Source organism: Ictalurus punctatus, chromosome 17, assembly GCF_001660625.3.
Source record: "Ictalurus punctatus breed USDA103 chromosome 17, Coco_2.0, whole genome shotgun sequence".
NCBI lineage: Eukaryota > Metazoa > Chordata > Actinopteri > Siluriformes > Ictaluridae > Ictalurus > Ictalurus punctatus.
This window is the reverse complement of record NC_030432.2, coordinates 14,127,820-14,153,034: the sequence shown is the minus strand read 5'-3', so window position 1 is coordinate 14,153,034 and position 25,215 is coordinate 14,127,820. Positions and strand designations below refer to the sequence as shown.

The 25,215-nt window shown below is 38.6% G+C and overlaps 2 protein-coding genes across 6 annotated transcripts in view; both read right to left on the bottom strand.

The window, feature by feature from the left end:
- Positions 1 to 14,165, bottom strand: part of atp1b3b (ATPase Na+/K+ transporting subunit beta 3b) — a 28,065-nt gene extending 13,900 nt beyond the window's left edge. The window contains exons 1-2 of the mRNA XM_017490198.3: positions 13,886 to 14,165; positions 353 to 481 (exon numbers count right to left, since the gene is read on the bottom strand). Of these exons, the coding sequence (XP_017345687.2) occupies positions 353 to 481; positions 13,886 to 13,991 (235 nt within the window). The 5' untranslated portion in view covers positions 13,992 to 14,165. The remainder of the gene's footprint in view (positions 1 to 352; positions 482 to 13,885) is intronic.
- A 5,973-nt stretch (positions 14,166 to 20,138) lies between these two features.
- The window catches only part of tfdp2 (transcription factor Dp-2), a 39,971-nt gene continuing 34,894 nt past the window's right edge, over positions 20,139 to 25,215 (bottom strand). For 4 of the 5 annotated variants that reach the window (XM_017490743.3, XM_047161539.2, XM_017490744.3 and 1 more), the window contains 4 exons: positions 23,897 to 24,048; positions 23,479 to 23,645; positions 22,371 to 22,413; positions 20,139 to 21,289 (listed from right to left, as the gene is read on the bottom strand). In XM_017490743.3, coding sequence (XP_017346232.1) covers positions 21,160 to 21,289; positions 22,371 to 22,413; positions 23,479 to 23,645; positions 23,897 to 24,048 — 492 coding nt within the window. In that variant the 3' untranslated portion in view covers positions 20,139 to 21,159. The remainder of the gene's footprint in view (positions 21,290 to 22,370; positions 22,414 to 23,478; positions 23,646 to 23,896; positions 24,049 to 25,215) is intronic. The other variant, XM_047161540.2, reaches the window with a different exon arrangement.

Below are 25,215 nucleotides of genomic sequence, written 5' to 3'. Positions count from 1 at the left end.
CCAAATGCATTAGCATCAGAATTTATTATATTATAGAGCAACAAGCGGATATCCTAAGTGGCCACTGAGTGCTCAGAGCCCTTGATTGTTATTGGTTTTATATCAGAAGTATGCCTACTGTCTAATGGACAGCATAAATATAGAAGACTCAGGGTGGTATTTTCCAAAAGAAAGTTCACAATCCTAGAAGGGCTAGTGTAATAGTGAATTGGGTATAAAAAAAAATACACATTATTTAAAAAATTAAAAGTATACAATTAATATCTAGTTTTACAATTTCCACCCATAATGACACTTTTCTCTGTGAATTCTGTGTTTTATGGGTATTAGGGAAAGGGTATGAGAGTGTTACCTGGGTTGTCGACTCGGTCCCTGTACTTGGGAGTGTAATCATCCAGTGTTTGCAGCATCACCCACATGGTGAGGGAGAACATCCCAGCAAGGAAGCCATAAAACACCAAATAGAAGAGGAAGATGAGAGCTAAGAAGAAAAAGAGAGGGGAGAGAGAGAGAGAGAGAGAGAGAGAGAGAGAGAGAGAGAGAGAGAGAGAGAAAATGTTACTTTTTTGCAGGGTTTGGAAGAGAAAAAGAGTCTGTGTACAGATAGTCTTTGGTGGTGGAGATGCATCTTGGATTTGGCTGTGGGTGAAGTGAGTCCATGATGATGTAGTCCAAACCATTTTTAGCCCAATTGGATACAACACATCCATTTTCTGTAACGCTAATGCTGCACAGGGTCGCGGGGAACCTGGAGCCTATCCCGGGGTACTCAGGGCAGAAGGAGGGGGACAGTCTGGACGGGGTGCCAATTCATCGCAAACAATCATTCACACACCCGTTCATACGCTGTGGACAATTTGGAAGTGAGAATCAGACTACAATGCATATCTGTGGACTGGGGGAAGAAACCGGAGTAAAACCGGGAGGAAACCCCCAAAGCACACGGGTGCATGCAATCTATGCGCGCGCACACACACACACACACACACACACACACACACACACACACACACACACAGGGCAGCAGTGGGAATCGAACCCTCAACCCTGGAGTTGTGAGGCAAACGTGCTAAGCACCAAGCCATCGTGCGCCTCAAATTGGACACTAACTTGTTATAGTCATCACTGATTGCAAGTATCACTATGGCTGACGTATAAAAAAAACAAACTTTTTTCTGGTATTATTCGATCCTTGACAGCAGAGCATCAATCATTGCTTACCTGAGGATTTCCAATTTTCCTCAAAAGAGAATGAGGGAAAAGTATGCAAGAAGTTTAGCTTTAAACCTGTCTACCTAGCACATTCATTTTGGTTCTGAAGCATCTCCAGTAAAGTTTATAAAAAATAAAAAAAAATTTAAAAAAAGCCCTCAGGACCCCTAGATTTTTGCACTCTCCTTGTGTTTCTGACAATCCTGCACCAGGTTTTCAGTGTCATAATAGTGAAAATAAGCTGAAATGTGAACAGACGGAGGTACCCATAACAGTTAGTCATAGGATCTTATAAAGACAGATATTGCTGAAGCAACTGGTTTACTGATCAGATGATCCATAATTAGAGTGAATCTCTAGCTCCTGCTTTCAAATAAGGAAGTGCTAGCTTCAATGGACAAACAAACAAGATTATGACATCATCACAGGATTGCCACACATTTTTACCAGAAATCTGTTATTTACCACATCTATCTGAAAGAATGGTCCCTGTTATAATATTAGTTATAAAACTGAGAGCTAATGGAAAATTCCATGACCTTTGAAAAATCTAATAGATACTTTTTATGGGAGATTGGGAGGGAGGTAGGTGGATCGATAAATCGATAGATAGATAGAGACAGAAAGAGATAAATAGAAGTTGGATTCCATTACATTTGATCAGATCACCAAATAGTTAATATTGAGGGGAAGATTTAAAAAAGCAGATAAAGTGAAAGAGAGAGAAAGCGCAAGAGTCTAAAGTTACTTATAGATACATATCTGAAGTACTTTGTTGCTACTATAAATAGCATGTGAAGGAGACCAGTTAAGTGAAGGCAGGCAGTGGCCTGGAGAAAGTACACAACACAGACACACACAGACACACACATGGTACTTTGCATTGGTATTTCATTCACTGTTTGTGTTGGAGTGTTCATTTATCAGATGATCTACAGATATCTATCAGGCTTCCTAAGAACTGCTACGGTACACATGTGCTATCTGGGCATCTGTTAAACCATGCATTGTCTGACTTGGTATTTAGCAGCTCAATACCTACTTTGATACTTCAATAAGATTGTGTGTGGTAAACTTCAGACATTGCAGAGGAAGGAGTGCAGATTTCCACCATTTTACTATGCCAAAACTACAATACAACAGGGTGGATATTACAAATAATATGCACTCATTTTCTGCATCCAGCAGAGGCCAGTATACACATCATCTGACAGAAGCGGTTTTGTAGTCTCAATCAAAAACAGGCTCATGTTAGTACAAATAGGTCAAGATCTAAGAATACCATCAAACTAAAGTCCAGCATTTGGGTTTGTTGGTTCCTGCCAAAGCCATAACACTTAGGAAACTATTTCCTAATTCACAGCTCTATGATTTGAGAATGATTAGATTTTAATTCAAAATAGAATTTTTTGGAATAAAAAATATTATTGCAAACTAGCTTCAAAAAGTCCAGACACATCAGAAAGCTATTTGACAGACACAAACATCAGCATTATTAAAGGTTTTCAGCATGTTGTACAAGTAGTTATATTACTACTACTGCTGCTACTGCTAATAAAAATAATAATAAGAATAAAATTTCATTGTAAAGGTGCTTCTAATACAGTATGAAGGACTTTAATATTAAAATAAACACAATATACTTTTGTTAACTCAATAGAAAACAAAAATAGATAGAAAAACATCATATCTCTACACAAATGTCTTCAAGATAGATAATGGACAATGTTATTGTAACAATAACAGCAAAGGAAATAACTACATTTCAAGCTGCTATAGTTAACAGTAGATCTTTGTTAATCCCATTTAAAATGTTTCCCTTATAATGCTTATTTTATAAAATAATTTAAAGATGCTGAGTTGCATAGGAACCAGTGCAATGTGTCGTATAATTTTATAAACCATTTTCATCTTTAATCTTTCATCCTTCCCTCCACTCAAGTGTCTATAAAATATTCTGATAAAGTAATAGAAGGTAGCTGCTGAAGGAGTTCTTCTCCCTCACTTGATTGTAACTGAATCCCAGAGATCTCTGTACTTTTCCTGGACGGCTCACTAACTGGGATAAAAATATCAGTCAGCAGGAAGCCAGGGGCCTTTGGGGTGTGGGCTGGACCCCAACAAGCTGAGGTTTGGGGAGGGGGCACAGCACTACAATAACGCCTGCAGTCTGTGAGGGTTTTTGTTTTTTTATAAGTCAAAATGTTTCTGTTTGGGGCAGAGGCATCTGTGGCTTGAAGACACTCAGTCACACACACGCAATGGCAAAAACAAGGTGCTAAACAGATAATCAACTGAAAGCCTCTAGCAATTACTGTAACGTCTGTTCAAGACAGAAATGTCTGTAAATGCCAAATAACCAGCCATTAGGCCATAAAGCCTGCTTAATGTTTGCCCTGTTCCCACTGATCATTACAGGCTGTCTGTTATGAGCTTCAATACCAACCAGATGCTGTATACACACACACACGCACACACACACACACACACACGCACAACTGCCTGGAAATGTTTTTGGAGGACTCCGATATGACCACCAACCACATGAACCAAACAATAGTATGGCCAAAACCAGTTTCCATCTATTCTGGACATTTTCATGATAATAAAAATGATGTTATTTTATACCCTCAAGATCCAAAAATATTTCGGATTTGAGAAAAACTGTAATGGAAACCAGGACCTACCTGAAATATATTCGGGAGTTATTAAATTGTACAGTTTCAGTCATTCTTAATCATGTCACTGGAGGACAAGCATCACCACAATGACATTTCAGCATTTCAATTGTGAAAAGGTTTCAGATTTTCAACCATGAGTCGGAGTATCTGGTTTTTGGATCCATTGGTGGTCACATAGGTTTTGTAAGACAGAAAATATATAATATTTAAATGACATGGACTTAATTAGGAAATGGACATAAATGTTTTCTACATATGTGCTACATATCATTAGCACATTTTCTCAGTAGCTGAGTTTATTGCTCTATTTTGCCCTCTAATGGAATAACACACTTTAATACAAACCTTTAGATTATGGTCCAGTTGATGATTTTAATTTAAACACAGACCCGAAATTAATTTATTGGGTTAGTTTAGAACCTTTATTGGGCCGCTCAAAAAAATATGGCCTTGACAAAGTGATGTCTTCCTTAAACATAACGTTCAGGGGCCGAAAGCCAAGTGTCAGTATTTCACTGTTCTTAAAGTAGCCAGGGTTGCTGGACTTGCTCACTGACAGAGTTATCTATCTAATGTGTCTTCCCTTGGTCAAACCTCTCTCTAAAGCCATGCACATGTACAGGGAACTGATAAGGAAAGAATGAAGAGCAGAGTAGCTGCATTTGTACACACCTGATTCCAGATTAGGAAATTTGCCAGTGCTTACAATGGCTTTTATATGTACAATTATCTAGAGGTGTTGAGCAGCATGGTTGGATTGGTGCTTTTGCAAACTATAGTCAAGCTGAACACTCATGGACATCCAACTGTTGTTTTTATTCTGTCTGTCTAACAGAGGTACTAACGTTGCTAAGAAGAAACCAGAACACAGAAACCCTAGCATATGTTTGAGGACAAGAGAGTTCCAGGCTAACAGCATAAACGATGAACAGCACGTTCTACTCTGCGATTTTGCTGAGCAGAAACCACAGCCCTGCCCTCTTGGTTTCTACTCACATAGTCTTGTGAATTCACAAATCAAATTTAGAGTTAAGCGAATGTAACCGCTAGCAGGTAAAAATGCACATTTTTCACATCCTGTGTCCTTTCCCCTTCTGTGAATTAGCTTTTCCATCTGGCAAATTTTATTCACATTTGGTCTGCTTTATTTGAAAAAGCAAGACAGCATAAATGCTAGGACTAAACCACAGATGTTCCCACCTCTGCTCAAGAAAGATAGTCTGGCTAGAGATAAGTAGGGCTGGCTAAAATGTTAGCTAGCCAATTGTGCCATGTTATAATGTTGCAGATTGAAAGGATATATTTTTTGCAAAAGATAAAATATACTAGAACCTACCAAATAAAGCATATGCAAATATGATTAGCATGAGTGTACAAGTCCTTTATAAGGCTCTACATCTCTGGAAAAACCCCACAATGCTCGCTTTTGTCCGTTCTCTTGCTTTACTTCACACATTCTGCACCTTTAAGTGTGTTTTGCATAGCTGTGGGCTTTAGAGACCTGCGCTGAACTTGTTGTCATTGTAAATGCAGGTTAGCCAAGTCCTCCTTTCCGGCTTCCCTCTGAGTTTTAGTGATTAAATTCAATTATGCTCGGAACATTGTCTCAATAGCCTTTATAAACTAATGACAAAACCCAACCCAGTTTTAGAGTGAGGCTAAGAAGACCATTGCAATTAACTTAAACACACTGAGCATTCCACTACTAATTCACACCTTACTATAAAGAAGCTAAGTATGGGAGAGATAGAACAAGCAAGAACAGATTGTGGTAAGAGCAAAACTGGGAATGATCAGTCCGTGCTGCTGAGAGAAAGATGAGAAACCAGCCAAGATGGCCCATGGCAGCGTTCCAAGTTCATTCACAACGGCTTTCCAAAACATACTTACCCAATTACAGCAGACAAACTCTCATCATCAGTTAGTTCAGGCAAAAAATCATGGGACAAAAATCATGATATTTCATCGTGGTTAAGTGTTTAGATAACAATTTAAATTAATCAGTGACCGATCATGATGAGAATTTTTTTTTTGTTTTTTTATAAATGCGGAAAAACACACACACGCTGTCCAAATATGCTGCAAGGCCACTTGTGTTCTTGTTTGACATCATCAAATGAGTCACCCACACACATACACACACAAACATACAATTGTCCATTCAAATATCTTTAAAGACGTAACTCACTCTATAATTCAAACCTGCTTGGGCACTTCAGTGTGTTCCCTCATTTTTAAGTTTAATCTATTATGTAGGAAACCTTAGGATTTGCCGTGGGCCATAATCAGGTGAGCTTAAATAACAGCTACTAGAGTGCTGCAGAGTGAGTGAAATTGTATCAATCTTCAAACCTGCTCGAGTGTCAGTATGCACATAGACAAATGTTACGACCTTCACAGCCTGTCTGCTGCCACAGGGGGCAACTGGAGCCCAGGAGATCTACCGATACACTACATACGTTCGTCAATAGCATTTCTGAATTTTGACTGAAAAGACTTTCAGCAAACACACACACAAAAGATTTTAAATGGTCACTCTAGTTCCTGTAGCTCATATTCATCTCACCAAATTAGTCATTACATGACCAGTCTGTCTGTGACGTCTTGTTTGATCCAAGATACATTAGCCATGTGTGGAATGGCTCAAACACTGGAATAACTCGCAGAATTTCAATAGCCACCTGAGTTTTCCCAGCTTGGAATTGTTTATATTCATATTTTAAGCCCAGAAACAAAAAAAAATGAACATAAACTGCAAGTTAAAAAAAAAAAAAAAAAAAAAAAAACACACCACACCACAAAGCCTCAATAAAGTCCATCTGCTGTAATGTCTAACATACTAACTGGATTCCAAGTCTTTTCCTCTCAAGTACTAAATATTACCGAATGCACAAATGTTACATACTTGCTAGAGATAGTTATTCATTTCCAATTGAGTGCACTGTGTTAATTTATTTATTCAAAGCAACAAATGATCATTCAGAAATTGGTAGACTAAAACTAATACTGCCATTAAATCCAGTCATTCAACAAAGATAATATTATAATGGACTGTAAAAAGCTGATGTGAATGCTAGGGATGCATGATAATGCCTAAAATAGTTTTTTTTTTTTTTTTTTTTTTTTTTTTTAAATATATACATTAGTGTTATTTTGTTCAATATTTAGATCACAATCATTTAATTATGTAGCCAATCTAGGGGGGGGAAATGTTTTATTGCAACTTTCTTAAAATTAAAAGTAAAGTGTCTTTTTCAATCTGTAAATTAAAATAGGACATTCATTCACATTATTTGAGTATGCATTACATACTAGGGCAGGGCAATATGAAGATATAGCATTGATCGTGATAAATGATGTTACAATACCTTTTTATCACGGGCATCATCAGTATTTTTAACAGTTAAAAACTTGATTAAGATTAGAAGTTAAAGTTGTGTACTGAAGCTTTAAAATTGTGAATTATTACAATTTTGTACCGATTTGTATAATTAGATTCAACTAGAGTCAATTAATAATTTTATATATTATATATATTTAAATGCAACACTACTTATTTGCTGACAGTTTGTCAGTAATCATCCATACAGTAGTACAAAATAAAAATAAGAAAATAAATTAATATGCCATGAACATTTGTAACTATCAGGTCTAACAATCTTTAGTTTTGCATGTGTATACTTCGTAGGGAAGGAAGGTTGAATCTAGCACTTGTTCTTCAGTTTCTTCCATTGGTGGAACCCTACAACTGAAGGAGTTTTTTTTTCCCTTTTTGGAAAAAGTTCCAAGTAGAACAATCACCCATCCACAGAAACTTTGAAAAACCTGTATTAATGAAGCAAAGACTGGAATTTTTTTACAGTGCACTGTGATTGATTAGACAGTTAAAATGTATGAGTGTAAAGCTTATACAGTCATGTGAAAAAAATAAGTACACCCCATGGAAATGGTTGGCTTTTTTGATATATTTGGACAATCAAACTTTTGAGCATCTTTGAAACAGTGCCTATTAATAAGTTGATATACTTGAACAAAACCTCAAGGAATAATATCTTTTTTTCAGTCATCTGTTAAAAGAAACAGCAATAGATGTGATCTTCTTTGATGGAAAAAGTAAGTACAACCTTGGTCTCAGAAGCTGGTATTGCCCCCTTTAGCAGAAATAACTTCTTGCAGGTGTTTTATGTAATTGTTCACCAGGCTTGCTGGAATTTTTGACCACTCTTCCATGCAATATTCTTTCAGTTGCAAAATGTTGAAGGTTTTCTTGCATGTACTGCTGGTTTAAAATCTTTGATAGGCCATTCCATAACCCTCCATTTCTCCTTTCTGTGCCATTTTCTAGTATGCATTATCCTGTTGAAAGGTCCACTTTCAGTTCAACTTCAACTTTTGGACAGATGACCTCACATTATCTTCAAGCACTCTTTGTTATGATGCAGAATTCATAGTTAAATTCATGAATGCAAGCTGTCCAGTCCCTGATGCAGCGAAGCAACCCCAAACCAATATGCTTCACAGTTGGTATGAGGTGCTTCTCCTGAAAAGCTGTCTTTGTCCAGCACCAAACATGTCTGCTGTTACTGTGGACTAGGGCTGTGATGGTGGCAGTTTTTTTTTTGAAAATTTATTTTATTTATATTTATATTTATATATTATATATATATATACACATATATACACTATATATTGAATACATTGAATTGTATAGGCTTAAATTAAATAAAAGCCTAAATATAAAAAAAAAAAATTTATTATGCTTTATTTTAGCACTTTGCTTCTATGCTTTATTTTAGCCTTGTTGTGTCATGTTGTTGCAATGAGAAACAGCCTGGGGGCGCTGTGGTATATGGTATTGTGATTAACCCCGGGAGAGGGAGAAGGAGAAGAAGAGGAGTGAGGAAGTGGACACAGTCACACATTTCTCTCTCATTAAGCACAAATCTAAAATGTTCCCAGATCACCGATGTAACATTTGGTTTCCCAACAAGCTCCATCGCAGCAGCAGCAGAACCTGAAGTGAAACTGCAGAATTCGCCCGACTGGATTTTCAAACAAACCCGCATCAAACGAACAGACAACACCATAAAAGGCGTAATGTGTATTAATATAAAATCTCCCGCTATATGGTAGGCTATAAATACAAATTAATATAGCAACTGTTATTATTATACTTGTATACAATATGTTGTACTTTGTACTTGTCACAGTGCCCACTCAAGCAGAAACATGTGTGACGTGACACCACCGCGGTGGCAAACTACCACCGCGGAGGTGCAGTTGTCATGGCCACCATCACAGCCCAACTGTGGACAAACAACTTTCCAACATTATTCCAAAAGGCCTGGTCTTTGCCTATATGCTCATTGGCAAACTGTAGTCTTGCAAAGATTTTTTCCTGGCACGCCTCCCAAGCAGGTCAAATTTGTGCAATCTCCTTCTGATTGTAGGAGTATGTACTTTGACACCAACAGTTGCAAGACTTACTAGCAGATCCTGTAATGAAATTTTGGGGTTCTTGGAGACTTTTTTTTTTGCATCAGACAATCTGCTCTTTGGCTGAATTTGCTGGAACGGTCAGGCCTAGACAAATTGGCAGTCGTTTGAAATCTTTTATAGATTATTAGATTATTTTCCTTACAGTGGAACGATGCATTTCAAATAATTTGGAGATGTTTTTAAATCTCTTATCAGACTCATAGGCATCCACAATCTTTTTTTCTGAAGGCCTTACAGAACTCTTTAGATCTTGGCATGATCACACCACACACCTCAATAACAAAAGGGAACACCAGACACTAGATACGAGAGGTTTAAATAAGAAGGGTTCCACCTGCACTCCCTAAGCAGGTTCTGATCACTGGCACTCAATCTTGAACACCTGATTCTAATTTTGTGGATTTGAAGATGTGATAAATTTAGGGGTGTAATTATTTTTTCCATGTCATTTCTCTGTTTTTATTGTTAATTTAAATTGTGAAAATTACTACAAAATTTCCATTTTATGTCATTTGATAGTGTATCACCTCTATTAATAGGCAGTCTCAAAGAGGATCAAATGTTTGCTTACCCAAATGTTTAAAAAAAACACAACAACAAAAAAAAACTCTTTCCATGTGGTGTACTTATTTTTTCACGCAACTGTAATTCAAAATCTGATAACACTAATGTTACCCACATTAACTATGTTTATCTAAGATCACAGTCATCGCAATTGATTGTACGGACATAGTACATCATAGTCAAGATTAAAATTTAATTGTGTTGTTCTCTTTATGATTAAATGTATGGCTAAGTAGGTTCAGAGCTGCTTTGTTGTAACCTGGGCTAATCCAGTGGGACATAGAAGTGCTCAGGGCCAAGGGCCAAAATTATAAGAAGGAAAGACCTGGCCATTAACTCAAATCCAAGTCTTTTATCCCTTCAATACTCATCACTCATCATCTCTCCATGGAGTGCAGTGAGCGTATGGGATAAACGTTATATTGGCATTACAGTTTTTCCATTACTCCATCATGAACACAACACACCAGCATCTGTGCTGCCATTCCTGCAGGGACTTCATGTAGACAGAATAAATAGATTTTTCATGCATCCAACTTAGCTGTTACTTAGTCATCATTCTGATTGGTCAGTCAGAGACCAGACAGAGGCCATGCCCCTTGTCACAGAACATTTCCAAGAAGGTATCATCACTCAGCCTTCAAAAACTGGAAGAGAATTAACAGGGCAAGAGGCATTACAATATGTTGAAGGTCAAATAGGACAATAGCTGTAACTCTTAAACGATCAGATAAAAAAAAACAATACAGACATTTTGAATTTAAAAAAAATGACTGCCTTTAGTTTATTTAGGTGAAAACTGGATGCCTTAATGGATCATAAAGAAGCAATTTAGTTTGTTTAAGAACCACCGAGTCCATGATTCTTTACCCTTTTTTTTTTGTGGCCACAAACCGTATAATCATCATCATGGGATTTTTCATTCTCTGTTGCAACCAAAAAGAAATGATTCAAGAGCCATCAATCAAAATGTTCTTTAGGGAACTAAACATGGTTTAGACACTCAAACACTTTCCGACACCTTTTAAGGTTATACTTCTAGTTTTGCTTGCATTAGTTACCTTAGATTCACAGATTTCTTGTGACACAAACAATAATGTGGGTAGGGTGTTCAAATGTAGTAACTTGACAAAGCAGAGATTTAATGAGTTTCTGCTCCCAGTAAACAGGGAATTTGTCAGTACAGGGATTTACAGACAGGACTGACATGTCAAAGGTCAATATATTTTAAAGCAGAACCAGAGTGATTGTGATGGCAAGTCACAGGAAAGCATCCAAGGAACAACCTAAATACCTAACTTGGTTGCAAAACAAGGTGGAAATACAGCTGTCTCAAAATGATTGGCACCCTTGTTAAAGATGGATTTTTCTTATTATCCGAGAAGACAGAATCATGTGAGCCCATTTCTCCCATATTTTAAGTGAGTAAGTGAATTAGCCACAGACATTTCCCCTTTTATTGTTCACTCAGTTTTACCCACAGTGCCAACAACTCCATCAACCAGATTAAGAGGAAACTGTCCACTCTAGTGTTATAGTCATGATGCTGAAAACACCCAATCAGAAAAAGTCCAGCTGCAAATTTAAAGAATACCATTTTTTCCAATTAATTGTCACAATCTTTGGTATTATAAGCAAACCTATACTAAACTCAATGGTTCACCCATGTATTTCATAGATTATATGAGGTATAAAGACTTGTATAGCTTAAGGTATTAAGGATGTATAGCTTCTACTGCAAATGGTTCATGCTTCACCTACACCTGCTCTGAATGTACTGTAGAATAATGAAGTCCACTGAATGATCCTGTCTGCCCCAGACACATAAATATCTAGTCTGATTGAGTCAGGCCTCATAATACACATTCACAGATTTGACATCCAATACAAAGGGACGATGACTAAGCAGGTCAGTAACACTTTCTAAATTAAACTACTTGCAAGACTGAAGACTTAAATTATAATTTAGTGAAAAATCTATATATTACATTCTGGTTATTAATCATGAAGGCATTAAAATATATAGCCAATATTTCCTACTAGACATTCTAAACCTAGAATTAAGAGCAATAGTTTTACATTTAGGTAAGGGAAATAAATATTGCCACTGCTGTCTTTTTCCAGAAAAGGAGGAGAAAGTGAATAGGAGCAACTCTAAATTCTGCAATGAACTCAGCAAAGAACGAGCATTCAAACCAAGAATTCAACAAATGAATCAGATTTAATACAAACTGTAATGCGGAAAAAAAGCTGAGGAGATGGCAGCAGAGCAGAGCTTGGACAACATCAGAACGGAAGACGATCTGATGACATCTGTGCACTACAGCTATCCGGATGTGATTAACACAAAACCATGCAGCCAAGTATTACATCCTTCTCCAATTCCAAATTACAGGTGCCTCAAAATAGAGGGAATATATAAATATGGCCTTAAGGTTACATTACATGGATACATTATTTTAAGATTTTGTATTTCAATAGCATGTCTTAACCTTCAAGGTACTGAACTACAAGGCCTTATTACAAAAACAAAAAACACAACACCTACTATCCTTTAGGAATTCCCTGCTTATTTACTTCTAATGCAACTAACTGGCATCTAATACAATATTTTGGTATTTGTCAACAATCAAGGCCTTTTTACACTATATGATAATTCACATCTAATCATGGGCCTCCAGTAGCATGGAGGAAATCAGTTTGACCTTGAAACCAAAGGGAAGGAGGAAGCACTGAGGGAGGGGTGCACAGAAAAAGAGAGAGAGAGAGAGAGAGAGAGAGAGAGAGAGAGAGAGAGCGCATCACATCAAGGAGAAACCAGTCCTGAGCAACAAAAAAAAAAGGGGGTAGACTGCAGAGCTGGCGATGCACACACACAAGGTTTGGATTTTTATTTCATGAAAACACAAAAATATAAACAGGCAGCTGCTATTTCATTTATAGATTGTAACTGGGCAACTGGAGTAATCTAAGAAGCTGTGGCCCCCAACCCCCATCTTTTAGAATGTAGTGTAAAGCAGCACTACAGGAGCACGTTACATTTTACCACACACACACCCGCGGCTTTGCGGGATCTGAGATAAAGGCATCTGGATCAGGGCTAATCGGCATTTATAGCGTGAATTCATTCAACCTAAAGATCCGCCAAAAGACTCCGGCGGAATTTTCCTCTTCTTGCAGAGGAATACGGCAGAGGCTCATTTGCATAATTACACACGTAAGGTTCTGCGTCATTGCGTCACAGCGAGGCGAGAATGTGGAGCGCGCGCTGCTGCTGCAGCAGTCAGTAATTCGAACGGCAGTGTATTTCTCCTATGATCTTATTATGAAGGTGACAGCAGTAAACTTAGTCTGCGCATCGTGTTGGCTCCAAGGAAGGACTAAACATAGCACCCCCCGCCCTCCTTCCCCATCCTCAAGCCTCGTGTTCGGGGTGGAAGAACACCGCCGCCATACACACCATCAAACAAGCGCTGTAATGAGCAGAGCCTGCAGTGAAGCCCTGAGTATCACCCAGCTCTGCAATACCCCCAGTCAGGGAGCGCTTACAAACAAATGACATAAAGGATTGATCATTTAGTAGATAATTCTCGAATCGGTTGTGCTCCAAAGGCCACATAGTGTGTGTGTGTGTGTGTGTGTGTGTGTGTGTGTGTGTGTGAATGAGAGAGAGAGAGAGAGAGAGAGAGAGAGAGAGAGAGAGAGAGAGAGAATCTGCTCAGTCACTGTAATAATCAACATATAAGATTAAAAGGAGAGTTTTTGGTCCATTAGGAAAGAAACTGCATGGGTGCGAGCAGACACTGCGCTATAACGCAACATCTCAAGCTTGCCCTCTGATCAATTCATGTCGTCCAAGCAGCAGTGTAGAGATTGACAGCCAACCCTATGTAATCAGGGATCTCTGCATTTTCAAGAGGTTTTCTTACCCCAACTGCTTGCAGTGCGCCCCAGGAATTCTCCCGTCCGCGGGTTGTAGATAAAATCTTTCCAGCTCGACTCCTTCCCTTCGGCTTTCTCCTCCTTGTTTGCCATAGCGAGGTTAAAACGGCTTGTTTGCGGGAAACCAAACGAAAACCGATCACAAAACAAGCGAGAGCTCAAGGATGGCCCTTCCCGAGTGGAGAGAAAATGAATGAAGCGGTGTGCAGTGCCTCTGCACGAGAGCCGGCGGAAGCTGAGAAGCGAGTCGCGTCGAAGCTGCGCGTGCGCACTGAGGTTGGCACAGTCGCAGACTTGTGTGCATCTGTATGACATGTCAGGTTTCACCAGTTAGTCAAAGGAACCTCGTGAGGCGCGAAAACATCACGCATGGTACAGATGTGTAGTGTTCTTCGGTTATTACGACTGTTATAATATTATTAGGCTATATATTTGCTAAACGTGATCATACAGCCCCTCCCCCACACCCAGAACACACACACGCACATGAACGTGATTAACTCGCTGCAGCACACTTTATAGGCTCACACTCGCGCTATTTCTATCTATAACCCTAGACAAACTCGGTACTGTATATCCAGGTTAATATGCACTGGCTATTGTGTGATTATTTATAATAAGAGAAGAACAAAACAGCTGTACAGATCATTCTCCCTTCCTATGCAACAATCCTTCTGTAAACACCACTTTTACTACATCACACCACCGCACGAGCGTGCCCTGTGATCAGCGTAGAGACACAACATTCACTGACTGCGTGATATTTCTGATGAACGTGTTCACTGAAGATTTGAAGTCACAATATATGATTATCCCATGATCTCATGTGATTATCAAAGGATTCAAGACCTAGTCATTCAGTGTGTAATGTTCTCCAAGAGATCATGAAGATCTGATGATGCCAAAGTTGTACATTTGTATTCAGGACAGGATTGAGCAGTCTGAAACAGAAAAGCTTTCCTATCTTCTTAATAAAGAGCCTCGGATGAATAGAAAACGTCTTCAAATGTTGCAGCAACTAGTCACGTGGCCTGAAATATCTGATAATTTGTGAAGCTTATTTCATTTTTTTTTCTGTCCAACCCACATAAGAGATACTAAAACATACTCAGACGCTACAGGATACTGAGTGCATTTACATTTATTCATTTAGCAGACGCTTTTATCCAAAGCGACTTACAAATGAGAAAATGCAAGCAAAGCGATATCAAGCAGAGAACAATACAAGTAGTGCTACCATACGAGATCTTTTAATTGAGTTCCAGAAGAAGCAAAGTGCAAAGAGTAGAGGTGTAAGTGCCAGAGTAAGGTTTTTTTTTTCTTTCATTCTTTTTTTTTTTATGGGTTGGTTAGTTGTCCACAGAAGAGGTGGGTCTATAGCTGTTTCTTGAAGATGGTGACAGATTATGCAGTTCGGATTGAGTACATAGGAAACACCACACAAATGGCAGTAGCAGAAGGTCTCATTGGCACAGCAGGACTATTCATCCCAGTTAAGGATCATAAGAGTTTCATTTGATCGGAAGGCGCACTGGTGTTGTGTAATATTCCCAAGACACTGAGAGGTTGGTTGTCGCAATCGCTATACCCTTTACCCAACCGCGACCAATCTCCGTCAAGGTATAATTACCACAAGCAGAAAGCAAAGAATGTAGAGGGGACATTCCAACAGCAGAGTACCTTTTTTGTCAGACCATACATTTTTAAAGAATACATACACAGAACATAAAGAAAGTAATAGTTGTGTAAACCGCAACGGTCCTATTACATTATTACAAAAAGAGGGGGTTTAATTAAAAAAAAAAAAAAAAAAAAAAAAAAAACAATAACGTGTTCTCCCTCTTGTCCCACCTTGTTGACAGTCATTTTGAATGCAATAATGAATAATACTATATCTACAGTGCTGTGAAAAAGTATTTTGTTTTTGTGTACATCATACTAAATAGTTTTAGATCTTCAAACAAAATACAAGTTAAAACAAAGGCAACCATTTTTATTGATCTGTTTTTTATTGAAGCAAAAACACCTATCACCAATGTAAAAAACAAATTGGCCCCTTAAAATGAAAATCTGGTTGTGCCACCTTTAGCAGCAATAACTGCAACCAAACGCTTCTGATAACTGGAGATCAGTCGTTCACTTACTTCTAGGCCTAGGACTTACTCCTGTGCTTTGGATCACTGTCTTGCTGCATAATCCAGTTGTGCTTGAGTTCCAATTTACAGATTGAAGACTGGACATTCTCCTTTAGGATTTTCTGGTAGAAAGCAGAATTCATGTTTCCCTGAACTATTGCAAGGTGCCCAGGCCCTGAAGCAGCGACACTTCCACCACCATGCTCGACTGTAGGTATGATGATGTTTTTGTGATATTCTGTTTGGTTTATGTCAGATGTAACGGGACCCCTGTCTTCCAAACAGTTCCACTTTCTACTCATCAGTTCACAGAACATTCTCCCAAAAGATTTGAGGATCATCAATTGATGTGTTTTGGCAAAATTCAGACGAGCCTTAATGTTCTTCTGGGTTAGCACTAGTTTTCACCTCACCACTCTTCCATGGATGCCATTTTTGCCCAGTGTCTTTCTGATAGTGGAGTCATGAACAGTGATGTTCATGACTCCTTTATTGATGCAAGAGAGGCCTGTAGTTCCTTTGATGATGTCCTTGGATCTTTTGTGAATTCCTGGATGAGTAGTTGTGCTCTTGGATGAATTTTGGAAGGTCAGCCACTTCTGGGAAAGTTCACAAATGTGCTGAGTTTTTCCATTTGGAGATAATGGCTCTCACTCTGGTTCTTTGGAGTCCAGAGCCTTTGAAATAGCTTTGTATTCATTCCCAGATTGATGTATTTCATTCACCTTCTTCCTCCTCATCATCATTTCTGGAATTTCTTTCAATTTTGCCATAGTGTGTTACTGGGTAAGACCTTTTAATAAACTTCATGCTGTTGAAAAAGTTCTATTTAAGTGTTGATTTGATTGAACAGGGTTTGCAGTAATCAGCTCTGGTTGCGTCTAGTCCAGCTGAACCCCATTATGAATGCAGCTTCATAGATTTGGGGAATTCGTAACTATGGGGGCCAAATACATTTTCCCACAGGCGTAGTTGGTATTGGATAACTTTTTTGCTTCAGTAAGTAACACTATCATTTAAAAAAAATATATTTTGTGTTTACTCAGGTTGCCTTTGTTTTATCATAGATTTTGTTAAAATTTCATAGATATACACAAAATAAGAAATCAAATACTTTTTCATACCACTGTATGAAAGATCTCTGTAAGATCTCTCTCTCTCTCGTCCCTGTTTTTATATTGGTGGAGAAAAAAGACGAGAAAAAGTGACACCAAACTTCATGTATTCTGAGGCAGTTCTTCTGAATAAGAACATTAGAATACAGTACATTGTTAATTGTTTGTGTTTAAATGTATTTATTGGCCTTAAATAGTCTTAACATAAGTGAAACATTTTGGGACAAATATCTTGGCCCCCATAAATTAGGCAGATTTAGGATTATTTTTCAAGTAACCCAGATAATACCCCAGGATGGTCCTTTATGATGTCTTTTTTTTACTTCAGAATACTTTTCTTTTGATGTGATAAGATACCAGAAAGCCCTGATGTATTTATTTTAAAAACTGGATTGATAAAACAAACATTAAACAAAAAATTAAGATTAATTCTCTGTCACACCACCATCATCATCGTTAGTGCTCAGTAATTTACCACAAAATGTCAGTGCTCTTAAAAAAACTGAGCTTATGAGGAAGTCTTTTGGCAGAAAACCTTTAGAATAGTGAAAACGGAGTTAGAAATTCCATATACATGAAAGTTTTGCCATTTTCGCTAAAGCCTTACAAGGTGATATTTAGTAGCGGAGACATTTTTTCTTCCCCATTTTCTTCCTAATTAGGCCGCCAGCAAGCTCCACAGATCATATGGCAGCTACAGTGAGGGAAAGAAGTATTTGATCCCCTGCTGATTTTGTACGTTTGCCCACTGACAAAGAAATGATCAGTCTATAATTTTAATGGTAGGTTTATTTGAACAGTGAGAGACAGAATAACAAGAAGAAAATCCAGAAAAACGCATGTCAAAAATGTTATAAATTGATTTGCATTTATATGAGGGAAATAAGTATTTGACCCCCTCTCAATCAGAAAGATTTCTGGCTCCCAGGTGTCTTTTATACAGGTAACGGGCTGAGATTAGGAGAACACTCTTAAAGGGAGTGCTCCTAATATCAGTTTGTTACCTGTATAAAAGACACCTGTCCACAGAAGCAATCAATCAATCAGATTCCAAACTATCCACCATGGCCAAGACCAAAGAGCTCTCCAAGGATGTCAGGGACAAGATTGTAGACCTACACAAGTCTGGAATGGGCTACAAGACCATTGCCTAGCAGCTTGGTGAGAAGGTGACAACAGTTGGTGCGATTATTCGCAAATGGAAGAAACACAAAAGAACTGTCAATCTCCCTCGGCCTGGGGCTCCATGCAAGATCTCACCTCGTGGAGTTGCAATGATCATGAGAACAGTGAGGAATCAGCCAAGAACTACACGGGAGGATCTTGTCAATGATCTCAAGCAGCTGGGACCATAGTCACCAAGAAAACAATTGGTAACACACTACGCCGTGAAGGACTGAAATCCTGCAGTGCCCGCAAGGTCCCCCTGCTCAAGAAAGCACATATACATGCCCATCTGAAGTTTGCCAATGAACATCTGAAGGATTCACAGGACAACTGGGTGAAAGTGTTGTGGTCAGATGAGACCAAAATGGAGCTCTTTGGCATCAACTCAACTGGCCGTGTTTGGAGGAGGAGGAATGCTGCCTATGACCCCAAGAACACCATCCCCACCGTCAAACATGGAGGTGGAAAGATTATGCTTTGGGGGTGTTTTTCTGCTAAGGGGACAGGACAACTTCACAAAGGGACGATGGACGGGGCCATGTACCGTCAAATCTTGGGTGAGAACCTCCTTCCCTCAGCCAGGGCATTGAAAATGGGTCGTGGATGGGTATTCCAGCATGACAATGACCCAAAACACACGGCCAAGGCAGCAAAGGAGTGGCTCAAGAAGAAGCACATTAAGGTTCTGGAGTGGCCTAGCCAGTCTCCAGACCTTAATCCCATAGGAAATCTGTGGAGGGAGCTGAAGGTTCGAGTTGCCAAACATCAGCCTCGAAACCTTAATGACTTGGAGAAGATCTGCAAAGAGGAGTGGGACAAAATCCCTCCTGAGATGTGCGCAAACCTGGTGGCCAACTACAAGAAACGTCTGACCTCTGTGATTGCCAACAAGGGTTTTGCCACCAAGTACTAAGTCATGTTTTGCAGAGGGGTCAAATACATATTTCCCTCATTAAAATGCAAATCAATTCATAACATTTATAACATTTTTGTGTTTTTCTGGATTTTCTTGTTGTTATTCTGTCTCTCACTGTTCAAATAAATCTACCATTAAAATTATAGACTGATCATTTCTTTGTCAGTGGCCAAATGTACAAAATCAGCAGGGGATCAAATACTTTTTCCCCCTCACTGTACCAAGTGAGGAGTGTGAAGACTAACATACGCTTCCTCCAGGACAGTCTTTTTGAACTGCTGCTCTTGCTGCATTACAGGGCAGTGTAACACATGCAGAGGAAAGCACTGGCTGCACACATACATGAGCTCACAGACACCCACCAATGGTTAGTGTCAGTGTGATTGACAGAGGCGAGAGAGTATACCATCCCTCCCACCCGGAGTGCATGGGCAATTTTGTGGATTTTGAAGACCTTTTAATAAAACTGTATGTGTATCATCTAGATCTTTTTTGAGCTGCTTGATCATGTGATATTATCAGTTTACATTTTGTAGAAATGCAATATACTGAATTGTATTTTTTGTCACATACTTCAGTATTAGTGTTAAGTACATGTTAACCTGATGTGTACTACACTCAAATGTTCAGGTTTTTATCCGGAGAAACAGTGTTTTTCGTGTGAGCTCTGTGTTAAGAACAAAGCATCAAGTCTGCCTTTAATCCCTGAAATCAATGATGGTCTTCAGTCAGGTCCACCAACACAGGAAGACTAGATCAGTTACATAAAAGAGTTAATATTGTAATAGGTAAAGCAGGCAGTAAGAACTTTTCTAAACTTTCCAGAGGAATTGAATTCTGCACAAATAATAATAATTTTTAAATGGCTGGTTGTACAGAAAAAGAATTTGCTGAAGACACAAAGAGGTAACCAAAATTATACGTTTATGTATACATATACATACTGAATTACATTTCCAAACCAAAGTAGGAACCCTCAGAGAAAACGACAAGTAATAATATTATTCTTATAAATCTTCAAATAAGATTCCAGGCTTAAAATGCTGAACTGCTTAGGTCAAAGAGGGAAATGTCCCTGGTATCGACCATTTTCATATCCTAGCAACAAAAACAGACATTAGCAGAAGATGCTACTCTACACATCACACTTACAAAAACACTTCACTCCCTAGCATGCGTCTCTTCAGGGCATGTGTACCCAGACAAATATGCTAATCTCATTATGGTAATTTCACCCCCCCCCCCCCCCCCCCCCCATTTCATTCTATTGTAGTAAATGGCAAGAAATGAAGTAACTAGGTAATGCACAACAAAATTGTGAAGAATCTTAGAAAAACAAACAAGTCTTTTTTTCCCTTATCTGAAAAGCACACAAATTCCTTCCAAACTGTGAACATGGAAACAGTTAAACTATCGACTTCTTAACAGTGCATGTGGGGGAGATGCAACCAAAAAAACCAAACAATAAAGCATTAGCTGTTGTCTAAACAAGGAATTACAATGATAAATGAGTTCATCTTATAATAGGACAGTAATAAATACAATGAGACTTTACTGAGTGAGGTTTTGAGGCAGTATGAAGACCAATTGAAAGCTGTCGATGTGAAATTCCTGCCAGAACTTACTCCCTCCTCATGCCTGACCTGAGGTTTGCTAGGAGGAAAAGCACCATTAGCACACTACTGATCAATCCTCCTCGAGATACAAAACCTGTGTGTGTGTGCACGTGTGGATGCACAAGATCGATAAAAATAGAGATCAATATCTAGAGGGTTAAACAGATGGAGTGTTTGGAATATCACATCACGAGCAAGTGGAAGCTTATTCCCAGTGTCTCAGTCCACCTGTGGATTCGGCAGAAAGTCAAACGGCGGGACAGAGGCCGAGTCTCAGAGAAGCATAAGGCGTCAGCACACTGTTTTCCGAGATCATTCTGGGGAAGAGGGCTCATCCTCGTCATCATCGTCGTCATCTTCATCGTCGTCGTCATCCTCCTCCTCATTGAAAGAGCTGGGTGTCTGACCCCGAGATTCGGAGTTGTATGAAGGAGCAGTGCTGCTGTGATCCCAGAGAGAAATGAAGACGCTGGTATAAATATCATATCAAGCATATTATACATTCTGAACAGTGATAACACACTGCCTGGCCAACAAAATAAATAAATAAATTTCACACACTAATATTTGTCGTGGCACTATTTGTGCAACCTTATGCAATGTCACAATATTTATTTCTGTCGAGAGTTACATTAATTTTAGGCCGAGATCTTGTATTGAGGACAAGAGAGTCAAACCACTCCGTAAAGTCTTCTCCAGCATAACCCAAAGACTTTTAATATGGTTAAGGTCAGGACTCTTTGGTGGCCAATTTATGTGTGAAAATGATTCCTCATACTCCCTGAACCACTCTCTCAATATTAGCATTGTCATCCTGGAATATGCCTGTACTGTCGGGGAAGGAAAATTCCATTGATGGGATAACCTGGTCATTCTGTACAGTCAGGTACTCAGCTGACTTCATTTTACTGTTGCTTAATGTTGCCGAGCCTAGACCTGACCAACTAAAGAAACCCCAGATCATAACACTGCCTCCAGAGGCTTGTAGAGTAGGCATTATGCATGATGGGTGCATTGCTTCAGGTGCTTCCAATCTTAACCTGATGAACCGATCGCTTTGGAATAGGGTAAATCTGGACTCATCAAACCACATGACCTTTTTTCCATTGCTCCACAGTCCAATCTTTATGCTCCCTATTAAACTGAAGTCCTTTGTATCTGATTAGCCTCACACTGATTAGGCCACACAGCTGTTTAATCCAAATCCTATAAGTTCTGGTCACATTGTGCATGTGGAAATGCTCTTACTGTCACTATTAAACATAGCCATGAGTTTGTTGATTTTTTTTTTTTAACGATGTGACTTCACCAAGCATTTTAAAGATCTCTAATCACTATCACTCAAGTTTTTGAACTTTCACTTTTCCGACCACATTTCTTCCTCAAAGTCGACCACTCACCACTCTCCTTCCAGGTTTTAATAATGTGTTGGACAATTCTTAACCCAATTCCAGGGATACTGAATATACCTAAGCTTGACAGTATTGTAATTGCAGTCAATATGTCCAAAGACGGGAATATACCTTGTATAATTGGGAGTGGTTCTGTTGGATTTCTTGGCCATACCTAGGAAAAGATCAAATACAGAAACAAGAATATTAATAACTATAAATGAGACTTTTGTACAACTGAAAACCAAAAGAACAAACTTGTCAAACTCCAAGCGGCTTGTCTTTGAATACTTTTCATGGCTGTTTGTACAAAGTCTGTAGTCCGAGTGACAGACACTGGTGGTTATTTGACAGTTGACACATAAATTCTTAGATTAATAAAGTCCATTGTTAATTTAACTACAGCTATTGTTTGAATTACTGTATCTTCTTTGCTCTGGCAGATTTGAGTCAGGCTAGCACACAGAGAAAAGCACAGGTCTCCAAGATATTTTATTTCTAATTAATGTGTATATGCTATACAATGATTCAACTTGGTGGAGGTATCTGAAAAGCCAGACACTTATATTAAAGGTACAGCCAGCAACCTTGGCTCAAAATACACAGTCTTGCTTGTCAGTTTTCCATTTAGAGCCATGTCTTCAAACCAGACGCGCTAGACTAGAACACCTGAAATCTAGCAGCGAGTATGGAAAATGTCTGATAGCCATGCAAATACATTAAAATTTTCATTTACGTTTAAGTTTACAGAATTTAGCAGACACTCTTATCCAGAGCGACTTACAGAGCTGCTTTGCGCTCCTCTATCAAAAACACATCCTCAGGATAGTTCACTACAACAGTAACTAATAATACCATCAAGCTGAAAAACTGTTGGGGGTTAGTACAGCATTAAAATAAATAAATAAATAAATAAATTATGGATAAACTAATTGCTAAGTCAAGTGTTTGGTGAAGAGGTAGACCTTCAGTCTTCATTTGAAGACAGTCAGTGACTCAGCAGTGCTAACTGCTAGATGTTGGTCATCCATGTCACTTCCCCCCCTTCTGTTTACAAATCCTAGAAGAGCCAAAGCTCAGAATTGTTCCTCTGAGTTGATATTTTATTGTCTCTGCTAAATATTACAAAAAGGGTTTCAACTTCAAATTTGCTAATCTCACTTTTAAATGTATAGGATTTACACAGCAACATGAAACAACAGAAAGACTTCTTGTATTTTAGATTTATAAAGTAGCCTACCTGTGACATAACTCTCTAATGATTTGGGCACAAGAGACTTGGCCACACTGAGGTTCTCTGTGGTGCATGAGCCATTCTCCAGCCCCAGAGACATACCCATACGCTTTAGGATCTCAATGTCATCATGGATCTCAAACATGTTGTCAAAGTTAAAGAGGTATTCACATCTGCAAAACAGGAATGTAGGGATCTCTGTGAGACTACAGGCAGAAAAAGGACTTTGGCTAGAATTATCAAACATAACTGTCATAAGAGCTTGGAAGCGTAGAATTATAAAAGAAAAAGATGCTGAAATGGATTTTATTTCTTTGTGAATCTTGGTGAATATTTTACGTTTGAAAGCATCAAAAGAGATCTGGTTCATAATCTGGCCACAGATGACATGAAGAGAGAGAGAGAGAGAGAGAGAGAGATGTACTTGTCACTGGAGATGGAGCAGTCGATGACTGTGCGCACGTCTGTATTGAGAATGATAAATGGCAGCTGAATGACAGAGCCGGGTGGAGGTCGGGATTTTGAAGCCGCTTCGTTGGCCTGATTCCTCTTCACCAGGTTCTTAAAGGCTATCTGCTGCTCGAGGGAAGAGACAGAGTGGTCAGTACATTACACACCATGTCAAACACAAACAGCCTTCAGTGATGTTTACTGTGCCAAGGGTACTACAGGCAATGTTGAAATGAAAATTCATAGAAACCCACACAGATACACGACCACCATCAACCAGGACCTCCACTGTTTTCTCCTGCAGAAAGGCATGTACTGATTCTAACATAGTAAAAACTACAGATTGGTCACTTTTCTACAGAACTAAATATAACCTCAAGCTAAACAGAATGTAATGATTTATTTCTAACACATGTAGTGTGTGGGAAAAGGTTGTGCGTTTTTTGTACAACACTTGTGCCTCTCCACTGCTGAAACAATTAATACACTGAGAGTCCTGTTATGCACATAATGGATTAGCACAATGACATGACCTTTCCCAATTTCCTACATTCTGTCTCTGTTAGTTCCGTCCTTCCACTGGGATAAAGCCTGGCTATGGGTGCTAATGATATGTTAATAGAAATGTCTTTCACTCCATCCACTGGATCCTATTATATTCTAAGTCTTAACAAGCGGTTTTAAACCAATAATATAATCACAATACAATATCATATTATTTTATTGGTTTAAGACCACTAGTTAAGACTATTCCAGTGTTATTATATGTAATGAGGAAAAGAGAAACTGTGCCATTATTGTCAGCCACAGCTAGCAAAACCCACAGCTGGAACTTTTACATGTAGAACTTTTACATGTCACACCCTCAGGCACCAATACCAATAAAATAATCACAATACAATATCAGATTATTTTAATGGTATTGTTTTAATAGCCAAGAACTATTAAAAATGTCCTACAAACCTTTATTACCTTAATTAAGAAATAGCAGCATCTATGAATATGCAATCTGAAAAAGCCCTCTGCTAGTAAACAAGCTCATATTTATCACAAGTAGACAGGTGTCAGATTTCATTATCCGAGTCTTGATTTGCATCACCCTATTCTCAGTGTCAAAATATACCATAACAAACTTGATTCTGTTCAACACAAGCATCCGCTAATATGTCTATGACCATCATCATCATCATTTTAATGACTTTTTAGTCTACTTTGTGACATCACAAACTGAGTTCATATATAATAAGCGGAATCAGCTACTTACAAAAGTATTGAGAAAGTCTCAGGTTTAAA